Consider the following 26,077-nt stretch of genomic DNA (forward strand, 5'->3'; position numbering starts at 1 on the left):
CTCCAGTAGTTTCGATCAGAGGCTTGTAGCTTAGACGAGGGTAAAGGCACAGAAAAGAGAAGGAAACTGGATGATTGAAGAAATAGAAGGCAGAACCAACAAGACTTTGTTTCTATCAGGGCAAGGGGCACTAAACAATTAATAAATATTGAGTTCCTGTGTTCCTGCCATATTGTTTTACTGCATGAAATGTCTCTCCTCTATTTTATCCTTCCAGGCACAGTTCCTTCTCATCTCCTCCGCAAAACTCTGAATGACCTTGTCCTTTCTTTCCCAATGTTCTAGAATTTTAGAACTGAACATTCTTGAGAAATACACAGTAGTTGAAATTGCCTTAGAAATTGCCTGAAGACAGAGCTCATTTTTTAGTTAACTTTGTATCCCACCCACCCCATCTACCTAACACTCATGGAGAGCCACCCACTTACAGAACTTTTCCTGACTACATGAGTGGTACAATTATAAACAGCCTATGCTAATATAAAACGCTGTGACCCATAAAGTGTTACAGAGATGGGAGAGCTTTCACAACCATTTTCTTCTTGGAGCTTCACAAAACTCATAAAATCGGTACTAGTATAAAGGAAATAAAGCTCAAGAGCTAAAGTGACACGTCCAAAATCACACATACATTAAAGGAAGCGGCAGTGCTAAGATCTCCTAGCTCCAAATGAGGTGCTCTCTCTACTACCCTCCGTGGAAGGTAAATATTCATGTGTCCTCAAGAACACTTAACTCTTGGAGTAAGCTAAATGCCACTTCTGGGAATCCTTCCCAATTTGCTAATTAATTTGTTCACAACGTTTTTGGGGCACCTACTACGTCCCAGGCATGGCACCTAGCGTTGGGAGTAGGGTACTGCAGTGAACAAGGCAAGACGCCTGCCCTCAGTCTAGCTCATGGAACCGGCCAGACAAGAAAATAAATGTATAAACGATGTAAGTTTTAAGTGCTCTAAAAAAAATACCCAGGGTGATAGGAGAAAATGGGTGTCCTTCGGTCAGAGAAAGTCTCTCAGAAAACTGACAGTAGAGACCCGAGCTTGGTCTTGAGGAGGCGCTGAACGAAAGAGATTTTCCCACAAACCTAGTTTGGGAAACGCCGACAAAAGTAAAAAGCGGACTTAGTTCGCACAGGGGCAGCTCCTAAGCCGCCAACTTTCGCCGCCCGACGGTGACCGGCAATGGACAGTTGCCGGGCTAGTCAGGCCGTCACCACTAGAGGGCGCCGCGGGTCTTCCCAGTCCCCAGCCGCGGGAGGAGGAGGAGCCGCGGCCCCAGGCGCTGCCAAATGTGCGTCTGGCACCTACCGCGTTAAGGACCCGAAGCCCCGGGTACGGACAGAGGGCAAGGGGGCCTCTAGGGAATCGCGAGGGGTCACTAGGCCCTCGAAAAGAGGACGTCCTCAATATCACAAACCGTACCACTGGCACAAGCCCTCCCTCCCTCGGGGACAGCTCGCTTCCGGCACTTTTACACCAGGAAGTACTGACTGCGTCCAATCCTAGTCCTTCTTCCGCACTTAGTCTTTAGCGCTCGTTCCGCGCGGGGTTAGCGCGGGGCAGGCTGTCTATGGTTACCAATCAGCTCTCAGGGAAGGCGCATGCGTCGTCGAAAGAACGCGACTACGGGGAATGTTGACCTGAAAAGGATCCCTTCTCATTTCCCCCCTCCCTCGCTGAGAAGATGGCGCTCTCCAGGGTGTGCTGGGCTCGGACTGCTCTGTGGGGCTCGGCGGCCACCCCTGGACCTTATGTCACCCGAAGGCTGCAGCTTGTTCGTTCTGGACTCGACTGGGGGGGCCCTCGGTGAGGGACCTGGAGAGAGAAAAGCATTTTTGACGTTCAGGCCCTTCCAGTGTTCCATCCTTGTTTGCGTGCTGTCTCTTGTCAGGGTTCCACGCTTTGGCCTTGGGATTTTTATTTTTCTGCTCAGAAGTCGCACCCCGATCCCCGCTAGTGACCTGGCTTCCTCTGAGTGCTCCATATAGTCTGAATTCCCCTCGTGTCCTGAGTTCATCTTTCAGCCTCCTTTTTCGTCTCAGGTTTTACCTCTACTTACCTCGATCCCACCTGTAGCTTTATTCGGACGCTCTAGCCTCAGGCTCCAGAGTCCATACCGCTCCTCGTCATCCCTGCCTGCCTGGCCTCTCATCTGTCTGATTTGTTTTTCTCTGATGCTTATCTCTTCTTGATCCCAAGATCTTCCTTGGATTTCCAAGGTTTCAGATCTTAGCCTACATTCTCTGAAGCCTGTCTGTTTACAGTAGGGACACCAGATGTGAAGGGCCTTCTAGGACTGATTCCCAGATAGTCTCTGATCTTCCTTGTAGGTCTTCAAAGCTTCACCTTTCTCCAAAGGCAGATGTGAAGAGCTTAATCTCTTACGTGGTGACCAAGACAAAAGTGATTAATGGGAAATATCATCGTTTTTTGGGTCGTAATTTCCCCCGCTTCTATATCCTGTACACAACCTTCATGAAAGGTAAAAACAAAACTGAAATTGAAATCACTAGAATCAGCTCTTGGGCAATGTCAGAGAGTTAGAATAAGTAAGATAATTTGTAGCTTTTGCTATGGGAGTGTGAGCTGGGATGTCATGTTTCATAAATGTTTCTTATCTTATAATTTAGCATTTCTTGAGGATATTCCTAGAAAGGTATGAGAAACAACTTCTCATAACACCCAGTGTGAATATAGGTATTTTTGCAATTTTCTGAACCATACACCTGACTATGGTAGAAATTCTTGGTGGTGCACAGACCTGCCCTGTGATTTATCAGTTGCCTTAGCCCATAAGAAAATGTTTAATGCTTGACACAAATCCTAGGTAGCATGTTGTAGAAATAGTACTACAATACTTGGTTTCTGATTGTTTCAAGTTAAATCAGAGCTCTGCTAGTTAGTAGGGAATGATATAGTGTATGGTATAGTGTCAGGTGTCCACTCTGGAGCCAGACTGCCTTGGTTTAAATTCCAACTTGTCATTGGCTGTGTGATTAGACTATTTAACCTCTCTGTCCCTTGGTTTTCTTATCTAAATTGGGGATAATGATGGAACCTACCTGTTCACGACATGGTTGTGAAGATTAAATAAATCAGTACATTTAAAGTATGTAAGGCCTGATTGGTAGTGAGTGCTCAGTAAATGTAGCCATAACTATTATTATACTCTATATTTTTATCATAACACCAATTACAGTAAACTACCACATTGTCAGCTTTGAATATTATCGTAATTATTACTAGCTTCATGGACTTGCAAAATTGCTTATTCTTATTTGTAAAGTGGATATAAGAATGCCAGCTTTGTCTACTCCCAGGTTTATAACTAGGATCAAATGAGAAAAGGGTTTGCAAGCATTTTGGTTGGTTTTTAAGCCTTTTATTATGGAAAAATGTAAAGCTATACAAAACTAGAGAAAATCATATAATGAACTTCCGTGTACTCAACCTCACTTCAGCATTTAACTCATGGCCTTCAATCTCATTTCATTTATATAAATGCCTTCTGTATTATTTTGAAGACAACATAGACATATCATTTCATTCATAATTAGCAAAGCATTTTTAGAAGCTAAAGTTCTAGATAAATGTAAGAATTATCATAGAATGAAGAGGAAAATGCAATCATAGAAATATGTTGAATTACCGTAATTATAAAAGTGTTCTAGAAAGGAGGTAAGTTGCTATCTGGTTGGAGAATACATAGAGTTAATTGAACAAGACTTCCTGAGGTTAGGGATCTTTGTATTTTTATTTTAAAAAGGGAATGAGTAATGGACCAGAAGAGGGAGACTACTTCACAGTAGATCACAGAAGGCCCACTTGGCTAGAAGAGAAGTGATGTGCTGGGGAAAAAAAAAGATGAGAAAAGAGATACAGGTTGGCCTCACAAGGGTTTCAGATGACCTAGTTTGAAGCTTTGAGTGGTGTCGGGAGGGACAAGTATGTGTGTTGTGGGTGAACATGGAGTAGGAAGCTGTGGTAAGATTCAAACTGGGGTAACATCACACTCTGTCCTCTACTTTAATGAGGCAGGATTGCAGATGTTATGGGCTGATGCCAAAAAGGCTAGAAGAATAAAGGCAAATATGTGGAATCACAATATAAAGTTTCATCAACTTTCATACCGGGAGATGGAGCATTTGAGACAGGTATGGGCCGGGGGCAGATATCCAGAAGTTCATGGTGAGGTGATTAATGTTAACCAGAATCTCAACTTTTTTTCTTTCCTATCCTGTTCACCACCAATCAAGCTTTTGCCCTTTGCCATGAGATCAAAGAGTTAAACTAACTGAGAACATCAGATTATTGACCAGAATTGGGTTCTTTCAGAGTTGTAGCCCTCCATAACAGAATTCCATAGAGTTTGTGGCACGCTTTCTGAATAAAATTTGTAAACACTAAAATCTAATTTGTTTCTGAATATAAGAAAACCTGCAAGTATCTAAAAGGCAGCAGGAAAGCAGTATTTGGTGGTGACTTGACAGATAGTTTTGAAACAGTAAGAATCTAGGACCCACTCTACAGATCAGGAAGAGTTCACCGAGGGATTTAGTATAATGTCAGGCCCTGTACTAGACATTATATGGTTTACAAAAGTGAACAAATCAGGGCTTCAGGCCTCAAGGAACTTACCAACTAGAGGTAGATAGAAATAACCTTGATCTTTTGCTGGGCTGTAATAGAAGTTTACTGTACAGTGGGGTGGAGGGATTGTCCATTGTATTAAGAACTTGAATTACAACTACATCTGTGTTTTTTTCCTGCTTAGTTCCGTCGAGACATCACCAAGTGTTTTTTCCTAGGTATTGTTTCCATTCCACCCTTTGCCAACTACCTGGTCTTCTTGCTAATGTGAGTATAGACTTCTGTCTCCCCAGCATATTGAAGATATATAGATGGTTTTTTTCAATTACAGATTATTTTAAGGAGAATTTTGTATTTAAGAAGCTAGGCAGATGTTACCAAATCTCTTCCAATTTTTTCATTAGCCCAAGGTTCAAAAAAGCCACTCAGTAACACCTGAGTTACTGGGACAACTGTAGGTATAGGTGACCTAGACTCTCCCTATCTCTGAGCTGCCCCTTCATGATGTGAAATGAGATAATGACCTTTTCCATCATCCCTGGAGGCAGCAATCACTCCCTGAGAAGCATAGCAATTTGGGACAAATATTTTTCTTCAGGAGAGAAACGCATTTTATTTTCCGATAACGTAAATCTTTATTACTTTACTTTATATCCAAAATGACACTTTTAAACTATGACCTTGTGTGTTCCAGTTATCTGTTGCTGTATAACAAGCAACCTCAAAGCTTAATAGCTTAAAACAAGCATCATTTTCATGATTTGTGGGTCAGGAATTTGGGCAGGCCACAGTGCGTGACGGATGCTTCTCCTCCATGTGGTGTTGACAGAGGTCCTTCGGTGATACTGTGTTTCCCCAAAAATAAGACCTAGCTGGACAATCAGCTCTAATGCGTCTTTTGGAGCAAAAATAAATACAAATAAATACAATACCCGGTATTATAATATATCATATCATATCATATCGTATCATAGATCCAAGTCTTATTTTAATTTTGTTCCAAAAGACGCATTAGAGTTGATTGTCCAGTTAGGTCTTATTTTTGGGGAAACACGGTAGTTAGCTGGTAAATGGACTAGTCTGGATGGTTTGAGGTCACTCTTATGTCTGGTGCCTTAGCAGGGATGGCTGCAAGATTGGGACTGTCAACCAGAGTGCCCACATGTGGCCTCTTTAATATGGTGGCCTCAGGCTAGTGGGACTTGTCACATGGCAGCTCAGGGCTCCAAGAGTGAGTGTGTGAGCAAGTAAGAATCTGCATGACCTTTTGGAGGTCACAAAGACTCACTTTGGCTCTTTCCTATTGATTGAGTTAATCACCCAGATTTTCTTTTCTTTTTTTTAAAGTTTTTATTGGGGAGCAATGTGTTTTCCCAGGACCCATCAGCTCTAAGTCAAGTCATTGTGTTGTTTTTTTCAATCTAGTTGTGGAGGGTGCAGCTCAGCCCCAAGTCAAGTTGTTATTTTCAGTCTAGTTGTGGAGGGCGCAGCTCACTGGCCCATGTGGGAATCGAAGCTGTGACCTGTGTGTTATGAGCACTGCACCAACTGAGCCAACCGGCCGCCTCCTCTACCCCCTACCCCCAATTTTAAAAAGGTACATAGACCTCACTTCTCAATAAAGAGGAGTGCCAGAGAATTTGGAGCCATGTTTTCAAACCACCACACATGTAAAAAAATGAATTAAAAGCAAATTTGCCTTTTCCATTTTTTATACACGTGAGGACTGTGCTAATGTTTGAGGTTGTCAACATCATATACAGTGTGAGCTCTGTAACTCTGTCCAAAATATGTTCTTAACGTGCTTTAGTTCCATAGGAGTCATTTTATCCAATTGCTGAGTGTGAGGCTCTTCCACAACTGCTTTCTGTCTCATACCTCAGCAATGTTGCTTGAAACTGTGCTTCAGTGTATCTTTAAACCTTGGTCTGAGATTCATTTGCAAAAACAGAACAGTGAGGTAGGGAAACAGTGTCTCCAACTGTTACTAGTATTCATGTTTGCCAAATGATTTCTTCGCTCACTTTGAAAGATGCCAGTTTCAGCAAGTGACTTTGTGATTCCTTTTCCTCTCAGGTACCTGTTTCCTAGGCAACTACTGATCAAACATTTCTGGACCCCAAAGCAACAAACTGATTTCTTAGATATCTATCATGCCCTCCGGAAGCAGTCCCACCCAGAAATCCTTTGTTACTTAGAAAAAATTATCCCTCTCATTTCTGATGTAGGACTCCAGTGGCATATGACAGAGCTGTGCACCAAGGTATTCCTACAAATTAACCCTTCCTACAAACTAGGAATCTTGTTAGATCCAATTTACACTAAAACTAGGTAAGAGGGCTCGTCAGGACCTTGCTAACCTCTACCAATCTCTTAACCTCTCCCAGATACAGCGTGGTACCCACCCAGCAATACATGACATCCTGGCTCTGAGAGAGTGTTTCTCGAACCATCCTCTGGGCATGAACCAACTCCCTGCTTTTCAAATGGTGAGCTCTTTGAGGCTTTCCCTTTTGCATAGCCTTACCTTGCTTCTGGTCTCGGCTTTCGGTAATACTGTGTTGACTTTCTGTTTTGTTGTGTCACAGAAAGCCTTGAGTCGAGCTATGCTTCTCACACCTTACCTGCCTTCTCTCTTGTTGAGACACCGTTTAAAGGCTCATACCACCGTAATTCACCAGCTGGACAAGGCTTTAACAAGGCTAGGGATTGCCCAGCTGACTGCTCAGGAAGTGAAATCGGTAAGAGCTTGATTGCAATATCAACCCTCAATCCTTGGTGGGCTTTTGAGTTCATGGAGCTGGGAGCTTACAGAGAGCTCCTTGTCTTGCTTGTTATAGCAAAACCCAAGTTCTTTATTCTCTCACCTCATTTCTAGGTCTTTGTTCCTTAGTGAACCTTAGTAGTGGGGAAGAATTGTTCACAGTAATTTTGATTTATGTTTCTTATAGCCCTTCAAAAATCAAGGACATTACGCTTTGGACGTATGTTCTAGATTATATAGACCTTTTTGCTTGTCGTCATGTACATCATAGCGCAAATGGCCATGATGGAAGATTTCTTGGGATGCGGTTGTAACTTACTTAAACTTATCTGTGGTTTTATACTTCTTTGGCCTATTGGCTGTGTAATCATTAAGGACCATTTCTCTTCTGTGTGTTACAGGCTTGTTATCTTCGTGGCCTGAATTCAACCCATATTGCTGAAGAGAGGTGTCGAACTTGGCTGGGAGAATGGCTGCAGATTTCCTGCAGCCTGAAAGGTAAGACAAATCTCTATGGTCATGCCACAAAAAGCCAAGTCATTTTTGTATTTTATTCTAAGATTATTTTGGAGTTAATTATCAAGTACTGTGAGACCCTTGTCTAACATATATGTCTAAGTGAAAGGGCACAGAGTCGCGTGCCTAAGAGGCTAAGCAGGTCATGAGGTAGACTGCAACACAAGAGGGAGTAGTGGGGACCGCGGGGGCACAAGAGTGCGTGCGTGCGTGCTTGTCCGAAGCAGTTTCTTCACCTCAGCACTAGTGGTGCTCTGTTGAGAGGGCTGCCCTGTGCCTGACAGTGTGTTTAGTGATGTCCCTGGCCTCTGCCCACTAGGTACCAGTCGTAACCCCCATCCCAGTATTGACAGCCAAGAATGTTTCCAAGCATCGCCCAATATCCAGGTGGGAGGGGAGCGCAAAACTGTCCCAGTTGAGGAGGACTGGATAAAAGGCATTCAAATGCCAAACAAAAACATTCAATTGGCTCAATAAAAAGTCTCTAAGGGTGGGTATTAGGTCCGTGGGTCTCCTGTTTGGAACCTTTGACCAGACTTTGATGTTTCCTAAGTCTGTGAATATCAGGGTAGGCCCACTAGTCTCCTGGGAGCTGAGAAATGTCCCCAGAGCACCAGCTCCTACCAGAGGAATCTCGAGGGTGACAGTGGTGTTTAGTACCATTACTGTCTGAATTTTCTACTGCTGTCCCACAAGAGCCAAGAACTGAGGATGAGTAGGTAGGACTATATGGTGGAAGGAAAGGACATTATATACATGCAGGGGCTGGAACAGAGCAGGGCAACTGAGAACAATAATCTTTTAAAGTCACACCTCCCTGCCCTTGGTTTCCCACCTCTGGTTTCAAGTCCTGGACACCAAGGCAGTTAGAAGGCAAACCGTTCCCTGGCCAAACCGTTAACATTGATGGTCTTTTCAGAAGCTGAGCTGTCCCTCTTGCTACACAACGTGGTCCTGCTTTCCACCAACTACATTGGGACAAGGCGCTGAGTGAACATGGAGTGGATGGCATTGTCCTGAAGTCACACAGTGCAGCAGAATGGGACCAAACAGCACTTGTCAGCAGCCTGTGTGCACTGTTAGATGTGAGAGCAGAGGAGCAGGAGCCACAGGCTTCAGTGTGGTACCCGTGTGGAAGCTGCAACTGAAACAAACCCCCTTACCACAGGTGGCCCGTGGGACGTGTCATCCTTGGAATTAACTGGAGTTGCCAGAAGCCGGTGTTCTGGGCTCGTACCGTGATCCGTTAGGTTCAGATCCCAGCAAATGAGCTTTTGCCCCAGGTAGGAATCTTCATTTGGCCTAGGACTTACCCACTGCTGTACTTTTTCAGCTGTGTTTTTGTTAAAGGCAGTTTCTGGCCGGTCAGGGGAGCAGCACTACTTAAATTGGAGCATTTACATGCATGTACATCTGTGCTCCCCTCAACCCTTCCTGATGACCAAAATGGGGAATTTTTTTGGGTCCCCGTCACTGGGCTAACCACTCCATTTCCTTTTCAAATCCTTTGACTCCTTTTTTTTTATTTTTTAGTGAATGACTTATGGGAACATTCTAATGGAAAAGATAAAAGGAAATACACAAGTGCTTGTTGGCCCCTTCCCCACGGTTTTACAGCCTTCACACCCCTTGTCTTAATTTCTGGGCTGTGCTACAACCCCTGTGAGTCTTAAACTCTTTGCTACCTCCACCGTGGGGCAGCCATCCAACTGTAACTAACAATGGCTGCCTTCTCTGGGCCACGGATCAAACCTGTCAGGCACTCATTACTGCCCCGCCGGGGTAACCAGGAGAGCCCTGCATCACGATAGTAAGTTGGGCTTAGCTTCTATGTATGTACATCCGTGACCTGTAGTTAACTTACTGTGTAAATGCATGAAGCACTGTTTTTAAACCCAAGTAAAGACCGCCTGAAATCAATCGCTGGAAATTACTTACACATCCTCTAATCGTTTTGCTAAGGCTCCTTCACAAGACTGACATAACCTAACTAATGGGGACAGCATTGGTGGGAGTACAACTTTCTGATGGAATGCAAGTTATGAATTGATTTGAAGTTGATCCTCTTGATGGATTTTAAATGGTAACTAGGAATGGAGAATTTCATACATAATGTTTGTGTGTATACATGTGTATATACACACAGAGGGTGCCAAAACAATGTATACACATTTTAAGAAAGGAAAAAAACTGTATTAAAATTCTAATACTCTCTACCAATAACAAAAGATGAATACAAGTCATGTGTATACATTTTTTTAGGACCCCTGGATGTGTGTGTGTGTGTATATAGTATGGAATTAGAAAATGGGCCCCAAGAGAAGGGACTGCAGACAGGGAAAAGCTCCATCGAGGCAGGATCAAGGCCTGCATCAGCTGAAAGGGGCATAAGGGCATATGATGCAAGTCAAGCTCTTGATGCTCCAGAGAAGGTTCTCTTTTTCCACCATGAAACATTTCTATTGTTAACATTAATCCCTTAACTGACCTAGTTTTATATACAATGTTGGAGAAGCATCCTTTTTCAAACAAGTAACTGAATTGTGGCCTGCCAAGATAAAGAATAACACATAATTCTTTTGAATATTTCTTTAATATTACATTTAAATATTCTCTTTAAATACAGCATTATCACAATGTAAAGGCCCTAAAAGGCAAAAAAAAAAAAAAAGTTTTCAGAGGACCAGACAAGCTTTGGATTCACATTGAAAATACCACCTGTGTACAGTATATGAGAAAGGAAATTGGAAAAGAATAAGAGTTGCAGTAAGAAGTCATTTATTTTATCTACGACTGGACTGAACCATATTGAAACTATCTGCTTCTGGAATCAGAGGCCTAGCTTTTCTAGCAACCATGAGCTATAATTCTGCCCAACTCAGGTAGCACCAGAAATGAAACGGACTAGGTTGTAGAAAAGGCCCTTTACTTGACAAGACAGTTAATGCTAAATGTTAGTATTTAGCATTTAAAAGCTTGGGATCAGTGTGAGTCAGAATTGTAGTTGATGAAGGAATGGACTTAGATTAATATGCTAGTTTCTTCAGAAAAATCATTATCTTGGGGGTTGGCAATGAGTTTAATAATTAGATTCAAATTCTTGGTTTGATCCCAAAGGCTAATGTGTTTCTTACTGAGCGGCTGGAATCCACTTCTAGATTAGGAATCCTTCCAAAGGAGGCAATGTAGAGAGCTCACCCTCCCCTTCCAACATAGACTTTCAGATTCTTCTCCACAGAGTCAAATTCCCAATTAAGCTTCAATCTAAGATGGGGGAGTGCAGCTCAGTTTGGGATAGCATCCAGATCTCAGGTACTTAAGACTCTCAACTCTGTTTTGTGAGGCTAGAGGACAGAGAATAAAGACCTATGTACTTAATTAAGGATTCCTCCAAATGTAAAAACCAGCAAAACAGGAATGAACAGGAGAGGCAGAATGGGTTAAAAGATGTATCTGTTAAGTACACAGACTTTCAGGCTCAGTTTAGAGATTTTATAGGTGAAATGCTGCTGTGACATACATGAAGTTTGCTTTAAGACACCAGGGCCTTAGTATCTTCATGCGCAAGGTAAGTAGGAACAGTTGTGACCCCACCAAAAGTTTTTCACTTTGTTCTTTCCTGGTTCATAAATCATACCAGAAGCGAAGCATGGCATAAAGGATGCTAGAGAAGAGTATTTTGTTCCCTACTGCCTCCATTTGAAAACAGAGGCAAAGATAACTTTGCTAATAAAAAGAATTCAGTGGTGTTCAGTGGAGCACATCCAGGAACATAAGCTGGACATAAAAGGAACAGGAACCATATCCTCCTGATGGAGGTAAGAACTACTTTTGGGTCCCACTCTATAGACCTCAAAGGCTACCATCAGAACTGGAATTCTCTGGAACCTGGAATTTGTATGTAGCATTTAAGAATTGGTTTGGCTTCCAATTTTTATCAACATGGAGGAGTCCAATAAGTATGTGCAATTCTTGGGGGTGAACTGGAATAGTATAAGAACTTTCTAACCCTGTATATCCAAGAAGGACCACAAGAGTAGACATAGGAAAAACAAAAACAACAAAAACTAGTTGGTGACCTTAGACTGCCACATCCTATATTCCTTTTAAAGCTCAAATCTCCCAAAATGGGAAAAAACCTGGGTGAAAGCAAGCATGGCACAAATTAAATCATCTTTCCAGACAGCAGCCTGTTCCTACTGCCTCCTTTGGACACAGTTAACGCTCCATATATGCCTCCCATGGGCCAGGTGCGCCCAGCCGAGAGCTGCCTGACAGAGCTAGATAGACCCACACAGAAGACTCAGGCTCTTTATACCGCATCCCCAGCCAATCTAGCTCTTCTTTAAAGGAAAAAGGACGGAAGGGAAGGAAAAAAAAAAGACAAATAGACAAATTAAACTCTAGTACCTAAGAACATGAGAAAGAAACAATTCAAGTTATAGACCAGGAATCCCCACTGTGGGGAACAGGTCAGAGAACACCAAACATGTCAAATATTAACTTATTTTCCAAATAGGGGTCCGGAAAAGCAGGTTAAATGTTTATAAGTCCTGGAGGTTTTGTACAGAAGCAGAGACCTTTCTACCCACTCCTCTAGATTTAACGAGGTGACATTTCCAACTGTATTATTATGACACACCAAAATGGGGTATCAGAGTAACCCAGGAAAAGGAGCTTACACCTCACCTGGAGTCGAAGAGAGGAGAAGGGGCTTTCCCATGCTGTTCAAATTGTGTGTTCTGGTCCCTACATAAAAAATAGCTGCGTGAATCACCTGGTTCCTCCTGTGAGATCCTAGTTCTCTGTTCCGATGGCCCAGAAAGCTCAGTACTCGGCTCTACGCAGCCTCTGCCCAAGACTGTCCCCAGATCAACCTGGGGCTGGTCTCCTTGGTTCTGTTTATCCTTTAAAAATACTTGTACAGACAATCCTTTCCCACCCGTTCCCCAGAGACCCCAATAAAATAACATGGGAGCAGCAGCTGCTTCTAGAGTTCTGTTTTGAAATGGTGTTAGATAAAATAAGGGAATAAATAGAGAATGGGTAAGAGGCAGCGTCTCCGTCTCCGTGTCCGTGTCACACTGCCAAAGGGAGTTCTAGGGAAGAATCTTCAGAGCGCCGGTCCTCGCTCTGCTGGGAGGTCTTCTCCACCGCACAGCCCTCGTCACTGTCCGTGCGGAAGGGGAGGTTTGAGGGGGACCAAGAGGGGCGGAAGTCTTCATTCTCCAGCTCCTCAGGGTTACAATCTTCGGGCACTAGCGCTTCTAGCGTGGATGTTTTCCCCACCTCTGGTTTACAGAGGGCGGCTGGGTCTGTGGGGCTACAAGCCACCAGTGAGGTAACAGGGAGAGAGAAGACATTCAGATCCTTCTCCTTGGGGAAAGAGGATGAGACTTCTCCTGTACTGGGCTCTCCTTTCACCCCCAGGACTGGCCTCTGCTCCACCTGATAATAGACCAGGGGCCCACTGTTCAAGTAAGATGGGTTGTTCACTGCTGAAGCAGTTGGGTGGTCCGAGTTCTCGGCAAAACACAGAACAGAGGAGCCTGGAGTCAGCTGAGCCTGGATGAGAATGGGGGCTGTCAGGCCTGGGCACAGCTCTTCGGGAACAGCTAGGGGCTCCTCCAGGATGCACACGCCCAGGCTCTCGATGCTGGAGTCCAGGCTGGCACTGGAGCCGCTGGAGTCTTCCTCCGCCTTGAGCCGCTCCAGCTCCTCGGCGCTCTGTAGGTGCATCACTGCTGTCTCATTCTCAGCAATGAACTCCTGGAAGTCCTGGGTCTCAGAGCTCTGCGCTCCTGTCAGGCTGCAGCTGGCAGTGGGGGAGGGCTCCTCGTCTGGGGCTGGCAGGCGGCTCACCTGCCGCTTGCTCTCCAGCTCCAGCTTCATGATGGTGTGGAGGTAATGAGTCCGGACCCGGATTGGATTGAATTCAATGCGCCCCGCCATGTTTCCACAGCCATCCCGGGAGCAGCCACATGGAAAGGACATGCGATCCACCTGAGGACAGGACAAGGAAGTTGAGGCAAGATGAGACCAACAGATCTAACAGTGGGGCTAGGTGACATTAGCTGGTAAAAACAGGTAGTTGGCATTTGAGATCTTGCAAGAGAAACAACCAATTCAAAGCAAAACATGCTAAGTGAAATAAATCAGAGAAAGACAAATAGCATATGATTTTACTTATATGTGGGATCTAAAAACCAAAATAATTGAACACATAAAACAGAAACAAACTCACAGATACAGAGAACAAACTGATGGTTACCAGAGGGGAAGGGGGTTAGAGGGCTGGGTGAAAAAGGGGAAGGGATTAAGAAGTTCAAACTGGCAGTTAACAAAATAGTCACAGGGATGTCAAGTACAGTGTAGGGAATACAGTCAATACTATTGTAAATGTTTGTGGTGTCGGGAGCACTAGACTCACCGGAGGATCACCCTGTAAGTTATATAAATGTCTAACCACTATGCTGTGCACCTGAAACTCAAAAAATATCGAATGTCAACTGGAATTGAAAAGTAAAAAAAGGTAATAAAAATAAATTTTAAAAAATTAAAATGAAACAAACAAAAAATATAATATGCAGTGTGAGCTGACAGAGCACTAGGTGTTCTGATAATTATATCAGGTGTTCTGATAATTGTTATCAGGTGTTCTGATAATTGTATCAGAACACTTGCGTGTGTTTTCATTCCGGTGTAGCCTTACTTGTCTCTCTAGGGCTTTTTTTACTCTTCTAAACAAAAGGAGACAACGATCATATCAAAGGGCCAGTTAAAAAGATAAGAGAGATGCCGCTCTGAAAGCCAACAGTTCTCAGAGTAGAAGAAATTGATGTGCCTCAGAGACTTTCCCAGAACTTACCTGGTTTATTGAGAAAACAAAAGGCTGGGGCCTAAGCCTCCTGCCTCCTGCGATGGCAGGCATGGGAAAGGGAGAAGACAACCTAGCTCATCCAGAGCCATCCATTCTGAGGAACTAAGCAAAAATGGCTTAGTTTGCTAAGATGCTATAATGAGGGCTCAGACAAAATCACAGCCAGCTTTTCACTATCTGCTTCCCTTTTCACCAGGTTCACCACCTGAAGCAGTTACCAAGATAATTCACCTAGACCAGGGATATCTGGAAAGATGTTTTCTACCTCATCTCCCTTTTGTATCCCCAAAAGGGGACAAAAAAGCAGCCCATACACCAAAAAAACAATTAAAAATATGAGTAAGCAAGTAAAGATATACAAATATACAATGTCTTCTATGATGTCAACTTAACTCTCCATTTCAGTTCTTAGGAACAGTCCAATTATCAGGACCGTTCTCAGGTCTGTGTATAACAGACTGATTCGTTATGGGACGTCAGTGTGGAAAGCAGGATTTGGGCAGATCCACTACAGCTATTTGATACCTACCTAAGAAAGAAAAGTTTGGTTAGGGTAAGTTCAACTGGATTCAGCATGCAATTCTCAGTATACGAGTTCCAGACAAACTTCATTCTTTGGGATGATACAGCTGTTTTCAATTGAAATGTGTCTTCCAAACTGTCCCTTATCAGAGGGCCAGCGAGGGGATGAGGCTTTCTATGGTTTAGGACACTATGAATTTAAGCTCTGAACTAAGGCCAAGTGTGATCCTGAATGACAGGATCCAGGAACTATTTTGATTTTTACAAAACTGGAGTAGAGGTACTGTGAATATGTGTTTGTAAGATAAAACCTAAAGGCCTACCTTACTTTTCTGCCTCCTTTTCTCTCAAGGAATCAGTCAATATTTAGGGGACAGAAGCTAAATGTTACACCACTAACCTGTTCCTCCATTTGCTGACAGCTGCTTTTCATCACCCCAAGGTGTAAAACCCAGACAAGATCACCAGTATCTCCACAGCCTACGAATCCTGTCATGCTGGTTTTCTTAGTTGGTGGAGGAGGATTGTGAACTGGGGAGTGTTCCCAGTTATGGGGAACCCACCCCTGGATGGGAAGCCTCCCATGTTCACGGGCGCCCACGCCCCACCTCCCTGACTCTGGTGCAGATGTACCACCTCAGGTCAATTTAGACTGACCTGGCATTTAATCCCAGCTTGACTACAGGCACACGCTTCTGGGTCACAATACAGCCGACAGTCACAACCACACTCTTCCCGTGACAGGCGGATGGCTCGAAGTTCTTGCTTCTCCTCGGCATCAATGCGGTGGACCCCAGAAGCCCTCAGCAGGGCCCGTCGCCGTTTCGTGGGCAGAGGTTGCAGGAAGAAGTAATCATCCACCTCCACGTTTTCTACATCAATATCTTCATCAGAAACGTCATCCAGCGTCAGGCCGTCGGCCTCCACTGATTCCACTGTCCCATTCTTGGTCAGCTGCCAAGAGACAGGCAGGAAAGGTTAGTCTCCAGAGTATTATCAGCACGAGCCTCTGACAGGGAGCATGAGTAGCGAGGCCCAACTGAACTTCCTGCGATGATAGAGACAGCCATGCTGTCTTATATAGCAGCCCAGCACATGGCTGCAGGCCGCTGGAAATGTAGCTCGCGCAACTGAATTATTTTACTTAATTTTAATTAATTATAAATAGCCACATGTGACTACCATATTGGATAATGTATGTCAACAGAATAAACCTGGAGCAGGAAGACAGGAAGCCTTATGCAGTTGTGCCACCACCACCACGTCAAGACAAGGGACATCACCTTTCTGGATCCAAGTTTCTCAAAACCTCTGCCTCGTCTTCCTTCCTAGAACATAATCTATTCCCACAAATATACTCTCCACTCCCAGACGTAGGTCACTTAATTTCAGCTAACTGCCTTCTAACACAGGGAGACGATCTATCAGTGGCTGGATGTTCCTTGGGTGTATAGATCACCTTGCAAAACACCTTTCGATTTGCACCCCAAAGGACTCAAAACCACATTTTGGGAAGAAGGTATATTAAAGTGTAGCACGAGGCTACCAGGTCTTTGTCAATTAACTTGAAGCCCCACAGTGAGAACACTTATCTGCACACACAGAAGACCTTCATTTTACTGGGAGGAGAAAAAATGAGCAAATTATTAACAGCCATCAAAGAAAGCCCTTGCTTCCAACCCATGGCCTAAGGAAATATATTCTTTCTCCTTTAGAATCCATTTTTATTTGATTTCAAAGAAAATCAATGTGAGGTAGGGTGGCATATATAATACTGGATGTGCGATCTACAGGCAGAAATCTGGGCTCTCTGGGCTAAGAGGGATAGAGAGCCAGGAAAGGGAATGTTAGTAGGACAGGTTGAAGACAATCCGTGGTTGAATGCGTTTTGAAAACTCACTAGAGAGTTCAGGTAAAGAAAATGAGGCCTCAGAATCCTCAGGGCTCTGGAAGCTGCTAGCAGGATGAAAGCCCTGGCACTGGAGGCTTTGGCTTATTTCATCAGACAGTCAGAGTAGTGCTGGTAGAAGAACAACTCCTCGGAGAGATGTGATGCAACAGACCTGCGTAATAAGCTACACACCTGTTTTGTCTGTCTGGGGGGAGGTGGTAGGAAAAGGAGAGAAATAACATGGCACTTCTGGGGATTCCCTTGTCTAGCATTTCTGTACCAGGCAGGCCAACTACCTTAAGGGGCCTTTCCACAGACCTTAGGATTGCTCCTGTCTATTTCACCAGGGTTGGCCTCCTTTTAATCACCCTCCCTCCTGCTATCAAAGGAAAGAGATTAGAGATGTTATAGAAGGAATCCCAGGTAGATATGAGACTTTAATATTATGATAGAGATAGATATCAGTGAAAAAAAGTCTTCTAATCATCAAACGGTATTGGGACAACTGGATAGTCTTTTGAAAAAAAATAAGGTTAGAGTCCCGATTCATATTATTCATAATAATGAATTCCATATGGATAAAAGGCAAACAAAGGAGTAAAAGTATTAGAAAAATTATTGCTAACTAAAGCTGCAGAGTACCAGCAGCTTTTTTTCCCTTTCTTTTAGTGGCAGTCCAAAAGGAAAACAAGTATTAGACGGCATATGGAAGATGCAGAATATGTATTTCTGACACCAACTGCCTCCCCTATAGAGTGCTCAAGATAGGAAAATTTTCTAAGAAAAGAGTAAACTGGACCTGGGGAGGTCCAAGTAAAGGTTTTCTTTTGACATGGAAAGATGTATTAGATGCCACCACTGCTGGAGCTCCCTGAATCCGCCAGTAAGTAGGAATCCTGTACCTCACACTTGAGTTTGCCTGGCTTTGTCTCTAGACCTCCTACAAGAGAGGCCACAAAACAGGATGGTATCCTCATTTGACAGGTCATTTCTTTACCAGATTTAGTAGAAAGGTTTCTTCTTAGGAAAAGGGAAGAAAGCCTTCACTGCAAATGATGAGAACAGTGTATATTTGTCCAGCTGTTCCTATAGCAGCAGGAAGGTAATGGGGTCAGTGGTGGAATTCCTCAGACAGAAGAAAGGGAAGCTTGAATGTCAGTCTCGTTAAAAAAACAGGTGTAAGTCTTTAGGAGTGGGCTGAGGAAAGTAGACATAAAGCTCTCAAAGGGAGAAAGGAATGAGATCCAGTTAACCTATATCCTCTGCCACCAGTTCTCCAACCCTATCACATTCTGGTATCTCATTAGGATTTCACCCACAACACTGGAAATAATGTAGCCACCTGTTCTAAGGCCCACAAGAAACCTGGCCAGGCCTAAAGCAGTGGTCTCCAAATTTGGAACTAGAAGCTCTTGGGGAAATTTTGCAGTCTGGTGGAAACTGTGGCTGTAGAGTGCCAAGCAGTGCTGAGAAAGCAAACGGGTAGCTATAAAGAGCCATCTGAGATGGGTTTCTCCCCGCCCTGCTCTCCTCCTCCACTTGCAGAGGTGGTGTGGCATCAGATGGCAGGCACAATACTATACAAATCAAAATAACCATTTGGTATGCTGTTGTTTACACCTAAAAGACTATCACCTAGAGGTGATGGAGTTACAGAAACAGCAGGATCCTTTCAGACAATGTAAAAATCTCTAAAACCTGTTCTGTGTAAAAGACAATCATCTGACAAGAAACTGAAACACTGTACCTCCTCAGGTTCTAAGGGTGGCAAACTTGAATGTCTTCAGGTATTCACATTTTAAACTTTTAAAAAACTAGTTAAGGGGTTAAGAGTAAGGAATTCTAGAGAAGCCATGAGACACAAAAAGAAAGGTGTCTCAGAGATTTGATTCCAAATCTCAGACTTCTCGTTAGAAAAATCTGGAAATCTATATGCCAAAGGCAACAGTCAAATAAAAAAAAACATAATAATAAAAAGTCAATAGACCTAGATGTTTTCCCACTTTATTTTGGCACATGGGAAGTACCAGCCCCCAGCCCCCTAGGCACCTTCATCTTCTTGGCATGGAGTTTCTCCTCCTTCAGGTGCTCACGAAGAATCTCCCGATGGTTCACCTCCTGCTCTTGAGCAAACTCACAGAGTGTGTAGCTGCGTACAGAGTTATGGCGCTGGGCCATGCCCAGAGAGCTACCACCCTGGCTGGGCACACTGGTGAAACCCTGGCGCCGGGCAAAGTAGTATACAGTCACCTGGTCAAAGCGAACATTCTTCCTCCGCAGCTGCTTCTGCCGCTTCAGGATGGATGTAGCTGAGAAGGGAGCACAGAACAGTTTTATTAACCCAGAGATGACTTGTTTGGGGACCTCATTCTTTCTCATCCATCTAGGCTCTCAACTCTTCTCCAAAGGTGCTCCCTGTATACCTAGAGACATTTCTAATTTTCAAATCATAAATGCATAGTTGGAAGGGACCTTGAATAGCAGCTGGTCCACACACTGCCTCTAGACTGATTTCATACAAACAGACCACAAAATCTATTTTCAGACATCAGTTGGGAAGAGGTAATCTTTTTAGGATATAACAATCTATATAGCTTTACTGTCCAACACAGCAGCTACTAGCCACACGTGGCAATTTAAATTTAAGTTAATTAAAATGAAATAAAACTTAAAACTCAGCTCAATTACACTAATCTCATTTCAAGTGCTCAATAGCCACATATGGCTAATGGCTAATAGTGGACAATGCAGATATAGAAATTTTCGATCATAGAAAATTTTATTAGACAGTGTTATATAGCAGGATAGCCAATTTCTTCTGTAAAGGGCCAGGTAATAAGTATTTTAGGATTTGCAGACTGTGAGGGCTCTGTTCCAATTACTCAATTCTGCCACTGTAGCATGAAAGCAATCATAGGCAATGGGTGAGGCTGTGTTCCAATAAAACTTTATTTACAAAAACAGGCAGTGAGCCCAATTTGGCCCACAGGCAACCCCTGATCTATAGTATTAGAAGTTCTTGCCAAGAAACTAATTGAGCCAGAAGAATTAAGAAATCTGGAGTTGCCCCAGTTGTCCAGGCAATAAGCATTTATGTCTTTCTAGAGCTACCATTTCACGGAACTCTATGGGACTCTGGTGGGAAAGGGTAGAATCCTGGACTCCTCCTCCTCCAATTTAATTCATCTCATTGTGGGGACCCACAAACCAAGCAAAAGTAAAATCAGCTAGAATAAATCAAAACTTAAGTCTGTGATATTAAAACAATGAGGTTCTCCAAAGAGCAAGGTTGAGCTAAGAGTGGGCAAGATTATTAAGGGCATGTTCCCAGACTGGACAATAAAGAGCTGCAGTGGACTCGGACACTTGGGGACGTGGCTACACAGGGCTGGTGTGGCTCACTCACGTGTGAAGCTGGCAGTTGTAGGCGCATTGAGGCTGTCGCAGCTGTCGGCACTGTCACTGCTCGAGATCTCATCATCGGAATTGGAAACCGATGAGCCCGCATCCACATCATCAAACTTCCTCTTGAGACCCGAGCCCGTGAATGCATCCATTGGTTTCAAAGGGGTTCCTTGGGGAGCCCACCACGTTGGCCCCAAAGCCCCTGCTCACCACCAGCTAGCCAGGTGCATTAGGATTCTGGCCAGGGGAAAAGAGGAATAAACATTCCTGTCCTAAGACAGACCCCTCCCAAGTCTATCAACATAGCTCTCCAACTGAAGACAGAAAGCACCTGAGCTAGCGCTGACGTCTCGTCTCTTGAGATGAGGTCATTTCTCTACCGATTCCAGCCAACATTCTCCTACTTTTGTCTCCCCTCAGCCCCATCCAGTCTGTCACTCTTCGAATAATGAGATGAATAACAGCAGCACCTTTCCCAGCGGAGAGAAGGCCCTTGGTTCCAAACCAGCTGGGCTCTAGGATTCATTAGCCGGGACGGATAACAGTAGCTGCTCCTCTGATCACACAGGAGAGCTCGTCAAGGGGCCAGTAGCAGGGACTGGGGATCAAAGGCGGAATTAGGCTGTGCCTAAATCTAGACTAGATCCAATTATTTTTCCTAGTGAAGATATAGCCTGGCATTTCCCAAAGTGTGTAAATGAAATAAACGAATTCCATGGACATTACTAGCTTTTACAGGGAAATAGGACCTCTGTGTTAAAATAGTTTAGAAAACTGCTTATGGGAGGAACTCTTAGAGGCTTTTAATATGCTAATGAGCATGGGGAAGGGTAGGAGAAAACAGTTGCAGTGTTTCACACACCTGATTATGGAACCCTTTGTTTTCCAGAGTATTTTAGGAGGCAAACAATCCTTGGAACACACTGGGAAATACTGCTCTAGGCTCTCAATTTCAAAGTACATAGGCAGCCAGGGAAATGCTTTACCCAGATCTTCACAAGTGTAAAGTGTCTCACCAGGCTCCTAAAAAGGTCAAATTTGGTTCTAAAGAATGGACTGAAGATTAGAATCTGCACTGGCTTCAAAACCCAGAATCTTTCCCAATCTCATACTGCTCCATAAAATAGGGCTCTGCTGGTCTACCATCATCCTCTGTGCAAGGAAACTTCACTTTCCCACCATTGCCCTCCATAAAGAAACCAGCAGGGGGAAAAAAAGTAGCAAAAGAAGTGACAATTTACTGTTTACATCAATATGGCAGGTAGTCTTCAACACTGTCACACAATCAGGGAGTCTGGGATACAAATCTTTCTCCTTCTCCGTCTCTGGACTTAAGTTCCCAAGGATATGAATCTGCTCGACAGAAATACTGTCAGAGCCACAGCTACACGTGATGATACGAAGCCTCCCTGCTTTGCCTCAGTAATGCCAGAATCTCCCCAGACTATGATCTCACTAGTTGCTAATTATGCAGCAGGAATAACAACAGTGCCCAGAAAGACGGCACTGCATTACTGCAGAGCGGTCACCCAGAATACTGTGGTGTCGAGATGCCGGCTACAGAGCTGTTTTCCTGGACTGTCTCTTGGAAGCAATCTGCCTGCTCTCGGGTAAGCTCTACCTAGCCAACCAGACCTATAAGTACTTTAGAGGTGATATTTCCACATCTATCCATCCAGATCTCATCAAAATCCTGCCTTTAAGTCACAAGATGTAACTATGAAACCTCAGCCATATACGTCTCAGACAAGGGAATTACTGAAATAAATTTGGCCAGGGAGGAAAAAATTAATCAAGTACTTGGTAAGAATTGTAATTAAATTAAAAAATGAGCCCAAAGTATCAATTCTGTTCTTCAGGTTACTGATCTTGCCATCAGAGGTCACATTCCTAGGACATGGTAAGAATGGAGAGAGCCAAGGACTTTTTATGGGTTAAGATTTCAGATGGGTTTAAAGGTATCTATTAACTAACAGTTTTTATTCCATTCTGTTATGGGGACAGGGAGGGGGCACTTTGCAACTGAGTACTTATGTGGGTGGGATAAGAAGAGAGAATAATGTTGACCACTAAATTTAATTTTCCTCCCCACTTAAATTCTTTATCAACCACATGAAAACAGACTGAGCCGAAAATCTGCTTTCTCAGAAAGGGCTTAAGTCCAGCTTCAGTTTTAATTGAAATCCAGCTGGTGTTGCTACTAGGAAAGTTGCCTTTTCCTCAGCCTAGAAGCCCTCAGAGATTTATGACTGGAAGCGAATGTGCACTTCTGGTTCTTTCCTGGGTCTCCCTCTGCTTCCGGTAGTGTGGGTTCCCTTGAATATTTCTCTTTAAGCCCTACATGGGATTGGGTCTGGTCCAAAACCATCTTTATTATCAAACTTCTCCACTGTCTTCACCCAGTTGCCCTCAGGATTATCACTTCTCTTAGGTTAATTTTTGTGCACGCTGGTGCAGCCAGGATTGCTCCATTCTCCTTCGCCCTTTGACCTATGTCTTCCCTCCTTTCACTTCTGGAATAGTGTTTTCTGGGCAATGATAGGAAGTAGGTAAGGAAGAAAAAGAAAAAAAGATGTGAAACTTAGGAGAAAACTATTTTCCTTAAAACACCTGAGAATAATCTATGGCTGTATGTGTAAATAATGTCCACACTGACTTAGCTCTTTTCACTCTGCCCAGGATTTGTTGGCATCACTTTCTATGACATGAACCCGTTAAAAAAAAAATCCATCGATTTTGTCCAGACAACCAATGTAAGTTCAAATTTCAACCCAGCTCTGGTGTGAACCTGACTTGTTACATAAAGATGTTCACTGGGCACCAAGAACAGCCCTTCCAGCCCTTCCACAGTGGCCTGACGAGATCTTCTTTTGCAACAGCCACAACTAGAATAGGTTCCACACTTTCCAATGTATCACATCAACCTCCTTTCAAACCACAGTTAGAAACCAGTCATTCCTACCTCTCTCAACTCTTCATTCATTGGCAAAGGATCAATGTGTGTGTTTAAGAGAAACACTTGTACTCCCAGTACTTAAACCCATGCAGAAATAATCAGGTGAGACTGGCAATGCAGGTCATAACTGACAGTTAACTGTCAAAGGGAGCATCTCAAACAACAAATGCTTGTGAAGAAAATAATGCAAACCTCTATGAAAGCTTTTAAATGCCAGTAAAATGAAAGTTCAGCTGCCACTTTCTGGATACAGGCCTATGGTCTTTTCTCAAGTGTCTCTACTGACCATTTCCCAAAGGTATGTGAAATAATTCAGATCCACAGTTTGTAAAGAGAGTAGGCTAGCATCAAATAAAATAGACCTACAGCATATGTGTATTTTAGTACTAGATCTAAGCCTTTTCAGACCTGTGAGGATTCCATTAACAATCTCTCCAAACCAACATGAGACTAGCAAAAGAGGGACCCCACCCACACACAAAATTTTGTGGATGCAGAATATATTTGCAAAGTTTAGGTAATAAAAGCCCTCTCTCTTAAATGAGTCCGAAATAATAAGACAACGTACATCTCACAGGAGAAAGCGACTCCACTTAACGGGAACCCAATCTTCTCCTAAAGGTCAAAGGACCAAAATCTCTAGTAAGTGTCTCAGGGATACCATCTGTAGCTGGGTTAGAGGAAGGAAGGCTTGCTGCTAAGCGTGACCTTTCTTGTTTCTCCTTTTACACTATATTGTGGTAGATTCTCAATTATGAATTTTGTGGATCTATGTGTCCCTGTGATTACCAGGATCATGAACCTTTAAAGCACTCAAGCAAAAACATCCTGTTTAAACTAGGTATTACCAGGAAGTCCCCCTCCAACCTTCGTTCCCTGGTTTTTAGCCCTTCACTGGCACAAGGTTAGAATTTGGCTTTCCCTGTCTACACTACCGGCATATGGAGGACACGAGATCTTTGTGGGAGAACTGGAACATGATGCTGCAGGGACCATTAACTCTCAAGGATATCCAGTCATTTATAACGCTGGCACCCACCAACGTCCTCCTGGCTTTGGAGATCAGCAAGATGTTAAGTCGGTAAAGAAAAGGAAAATCGGAATCAACTCTGGATTTACCTTGAACTGAAAACCGTAGGACAAGGGGACACTGTGTCTCCTGGGGATAACTTCTAACATTTCATTTGGAAGAACGATGTGTGTGTCACAATGCCACTCTAAACCCCTTTAAAAAGATGAATCAAGACCAGGGCACTAAAAGGGATGGATGGCAGTCAGCTGCGTGTTTGGGCCTGTGAGAAAGATCAAGCTAGCAACCAGGGCAAGTGATGCTTTCGTTTTCAGACACAACACCAGAAAAATGGGGGACATCAGGAACCTGAGCAGAAAGGACATGTCAAGCCACCAGTTCCCCTTAATGGACACCCCCGTTGAATCCTTCAGCTCCCGGCCCATTTCTGATTCCTGCAAACCTTCCCGCTCAGTCCAATCGTCTGCAGCCCCCACCCAGCCTTCCCATCCCTTCCTGCCTGCTACTCACAAATTCCCAACCACTCCTCCCACATTTTCCTCTATTCCTCCTCCCCTTCCTTCACTTCCCTCCATCCTACAGCATCTCCACTCTATTCCGAACTCAACCCTCATCCGCAATCCTGCCGGCTTCCAAGGCGCCCATCAGTCTCCCCCGAGCTGCCCCCGCAGTCCGGGCCCGCGTCCCCCGAGCCGCTCGCTCCCACGCCTCTCCCTACTCTTTCCCTTCCCAGCGGCGCCCTAGCTCCCCGCCCCCCGACCGCTCCCGACCAAGCCTCCCTCATTTCTGACCCCTCCATCCGCGCGGCTCTGAGTTGACCACTCCTCCACAGCCCCCGAGGGCCGATCCCGAGAAAGGACGAGGCGGCACCCTCCGCCCCGCACCCCCAGGCCCATTACCGGCCCCGCCGCTGCTGCCTCCTCCCGTGATGGTCTCTGCCGCCCCCGCTGCTGCCGCCGCCGCCCTAGCCCGGTGGGAAGGAGGGAGGAGAGCGCGAGTCCCGGGACCGCGGCGACGGTCGGGGAGTTCCCAGGGCGGCAGGACGCGGAGGGAGGGTGGGTGGGCAGGTCGGCCGGCAGGCGGCGGAGGGCAGACGGCTCCGGCAACTCAGGCGCTCCCGGCAGCATCCGCCCAGAACCGCCCCGGCTCCGGCTAACAATAGGCTCCGGCCGCAGCGCTCTGGCTCTTATAGGCGCCTGCACGTCCAGACCGACCGCCGGGGCAGGCTGGGAAATGGAGTCTACGTGCCGGCCCCACGCCCACCAGCATGACGGGAGTTGGAGGCGGCGATCGGCGCAAAACCGAAACTCGCCAAGCAAACAGGTTCAGGAGGCTGTCTTTGCTGCAGGGGACCCTGGGAAAGCGAGTTTAGCGCCGCTGCAGCCTTTTGAAGAAGAGGAGAGACCCTCAGTCACAGATCTTCAGTGACTAAACGAATTCTCCTCTAAAGCTACCCTTTTTCTTTCGCCAGGACCACACTCCCATGCCTAAAGAACATAATCCCCCTATCCTCACTCATGGG

General features: G+C 44.6%; 2 protein-coding genes across 11 annotated transcripts; one reads left to right on the forward strand and one right to left on the reverse strand.

Moving 5' to 3' along the window:
• The first annotated feature begins 1,587 nt into the window (after positions 1-1,587).
• On the forward strand, positions 1,588-9,791 carry LETMD1 (LETM1 domain containing 1). 8 transcript variants are annotated; one of them, XM_033116139.1, is made up of 10 exons: positions 1,616-1,807; positions 1,935-1,936; positions 2,313-2,483; positions 4,040-4,155; positions 4,776-4,858; positions 6,668-6,854; positions 6,979-7,080; positions 7,180-7,332; positions 7,757-7,853; positions 8,791-9,791. In XM_033116139.1, exons 1-10 carry the CDS (start codon positions 1,686-1,688, stop codon positions 8,859-8,861), a joined length of 1,104 nt encoding a protein of 367 aa, XP_032972030.1. In that variant the 5' UTR covers positions 1,616-1,685; the 3' UTR covers positions 8,862-9,791. The 8 variants fall into 8 exon arrangements, with proteins under 8 accessions (XP_032972026.1, XP_032972031.1, XP_032972028.1 ...); XM_033116140.1 differs by lacking the exon at positions 7,757-7,853 and having other exon boundaries at positions 1,610-1,807; XM_033116133.1 differs by lacking the exon at positions 1,935-1,936.
• A 153-nt stretch (positions 9,792-9,944) lies between these two features.
• Positions 9,945-25,710, reverse strand: CSRNP2 (cysteine and serine rich nuclear protein 2). Of its 3 annotated transcripts, none has more exons than XM_033116132.1 (5): positions 25,347-25,710; positions 20,571-20,806; positions 19,214-19,473; positions 15,931-16,227; positions 9,945-13,874 (listed from the first exon to the last, which is right to left on the reverse strand). In XM_033116132.1, the coding sequence occupies exons 2-5, from the start codon at positions 20,719-20,721 to the stop codon at positions 12,951-12,953; spliced, it is 1,632 nt and encodes a 543-aa protein (XP_032972023.1). In that variant the 5' UTR covers positions 20,722-20,806; positions 25,347-25,710; the 3' UTR covers positions 9,945-12,950. The 3 variants fall into 3 exon arrangements, with proteins under 3 accessions (XP_032972023.1, XP_032972022.1, XP_032972021.1); XM_033116131.1 differs by lacking the exon at positions 25,347-25,710 and adding an exon at positions 20,901-25,227; XM_033116130.1 differs by having other exon boundaries at positions 12,274-13,874; positions 25,455-25,606.
• Between the last annotated feature and the right edge of the window lie 367 nt (positions 25,711-26,077).

This window comes from Rhinolophus ferrumequinum, chromosome 10, assembly GCF_004115265.2.
Source record: "Rhinolophus ferrumequinum isolate MPI-CBG mRhiFer1 chromosome 10, mRhiFer1_v1.p, whole genome shotgun sequence".
Lineage (NCBI taxonomy): Eukaryota > Metazoa > Chordata > Mammalia > Chiroptera > Rhinolophidae > Rhinolophus > Rhinolophus ferrumequinum.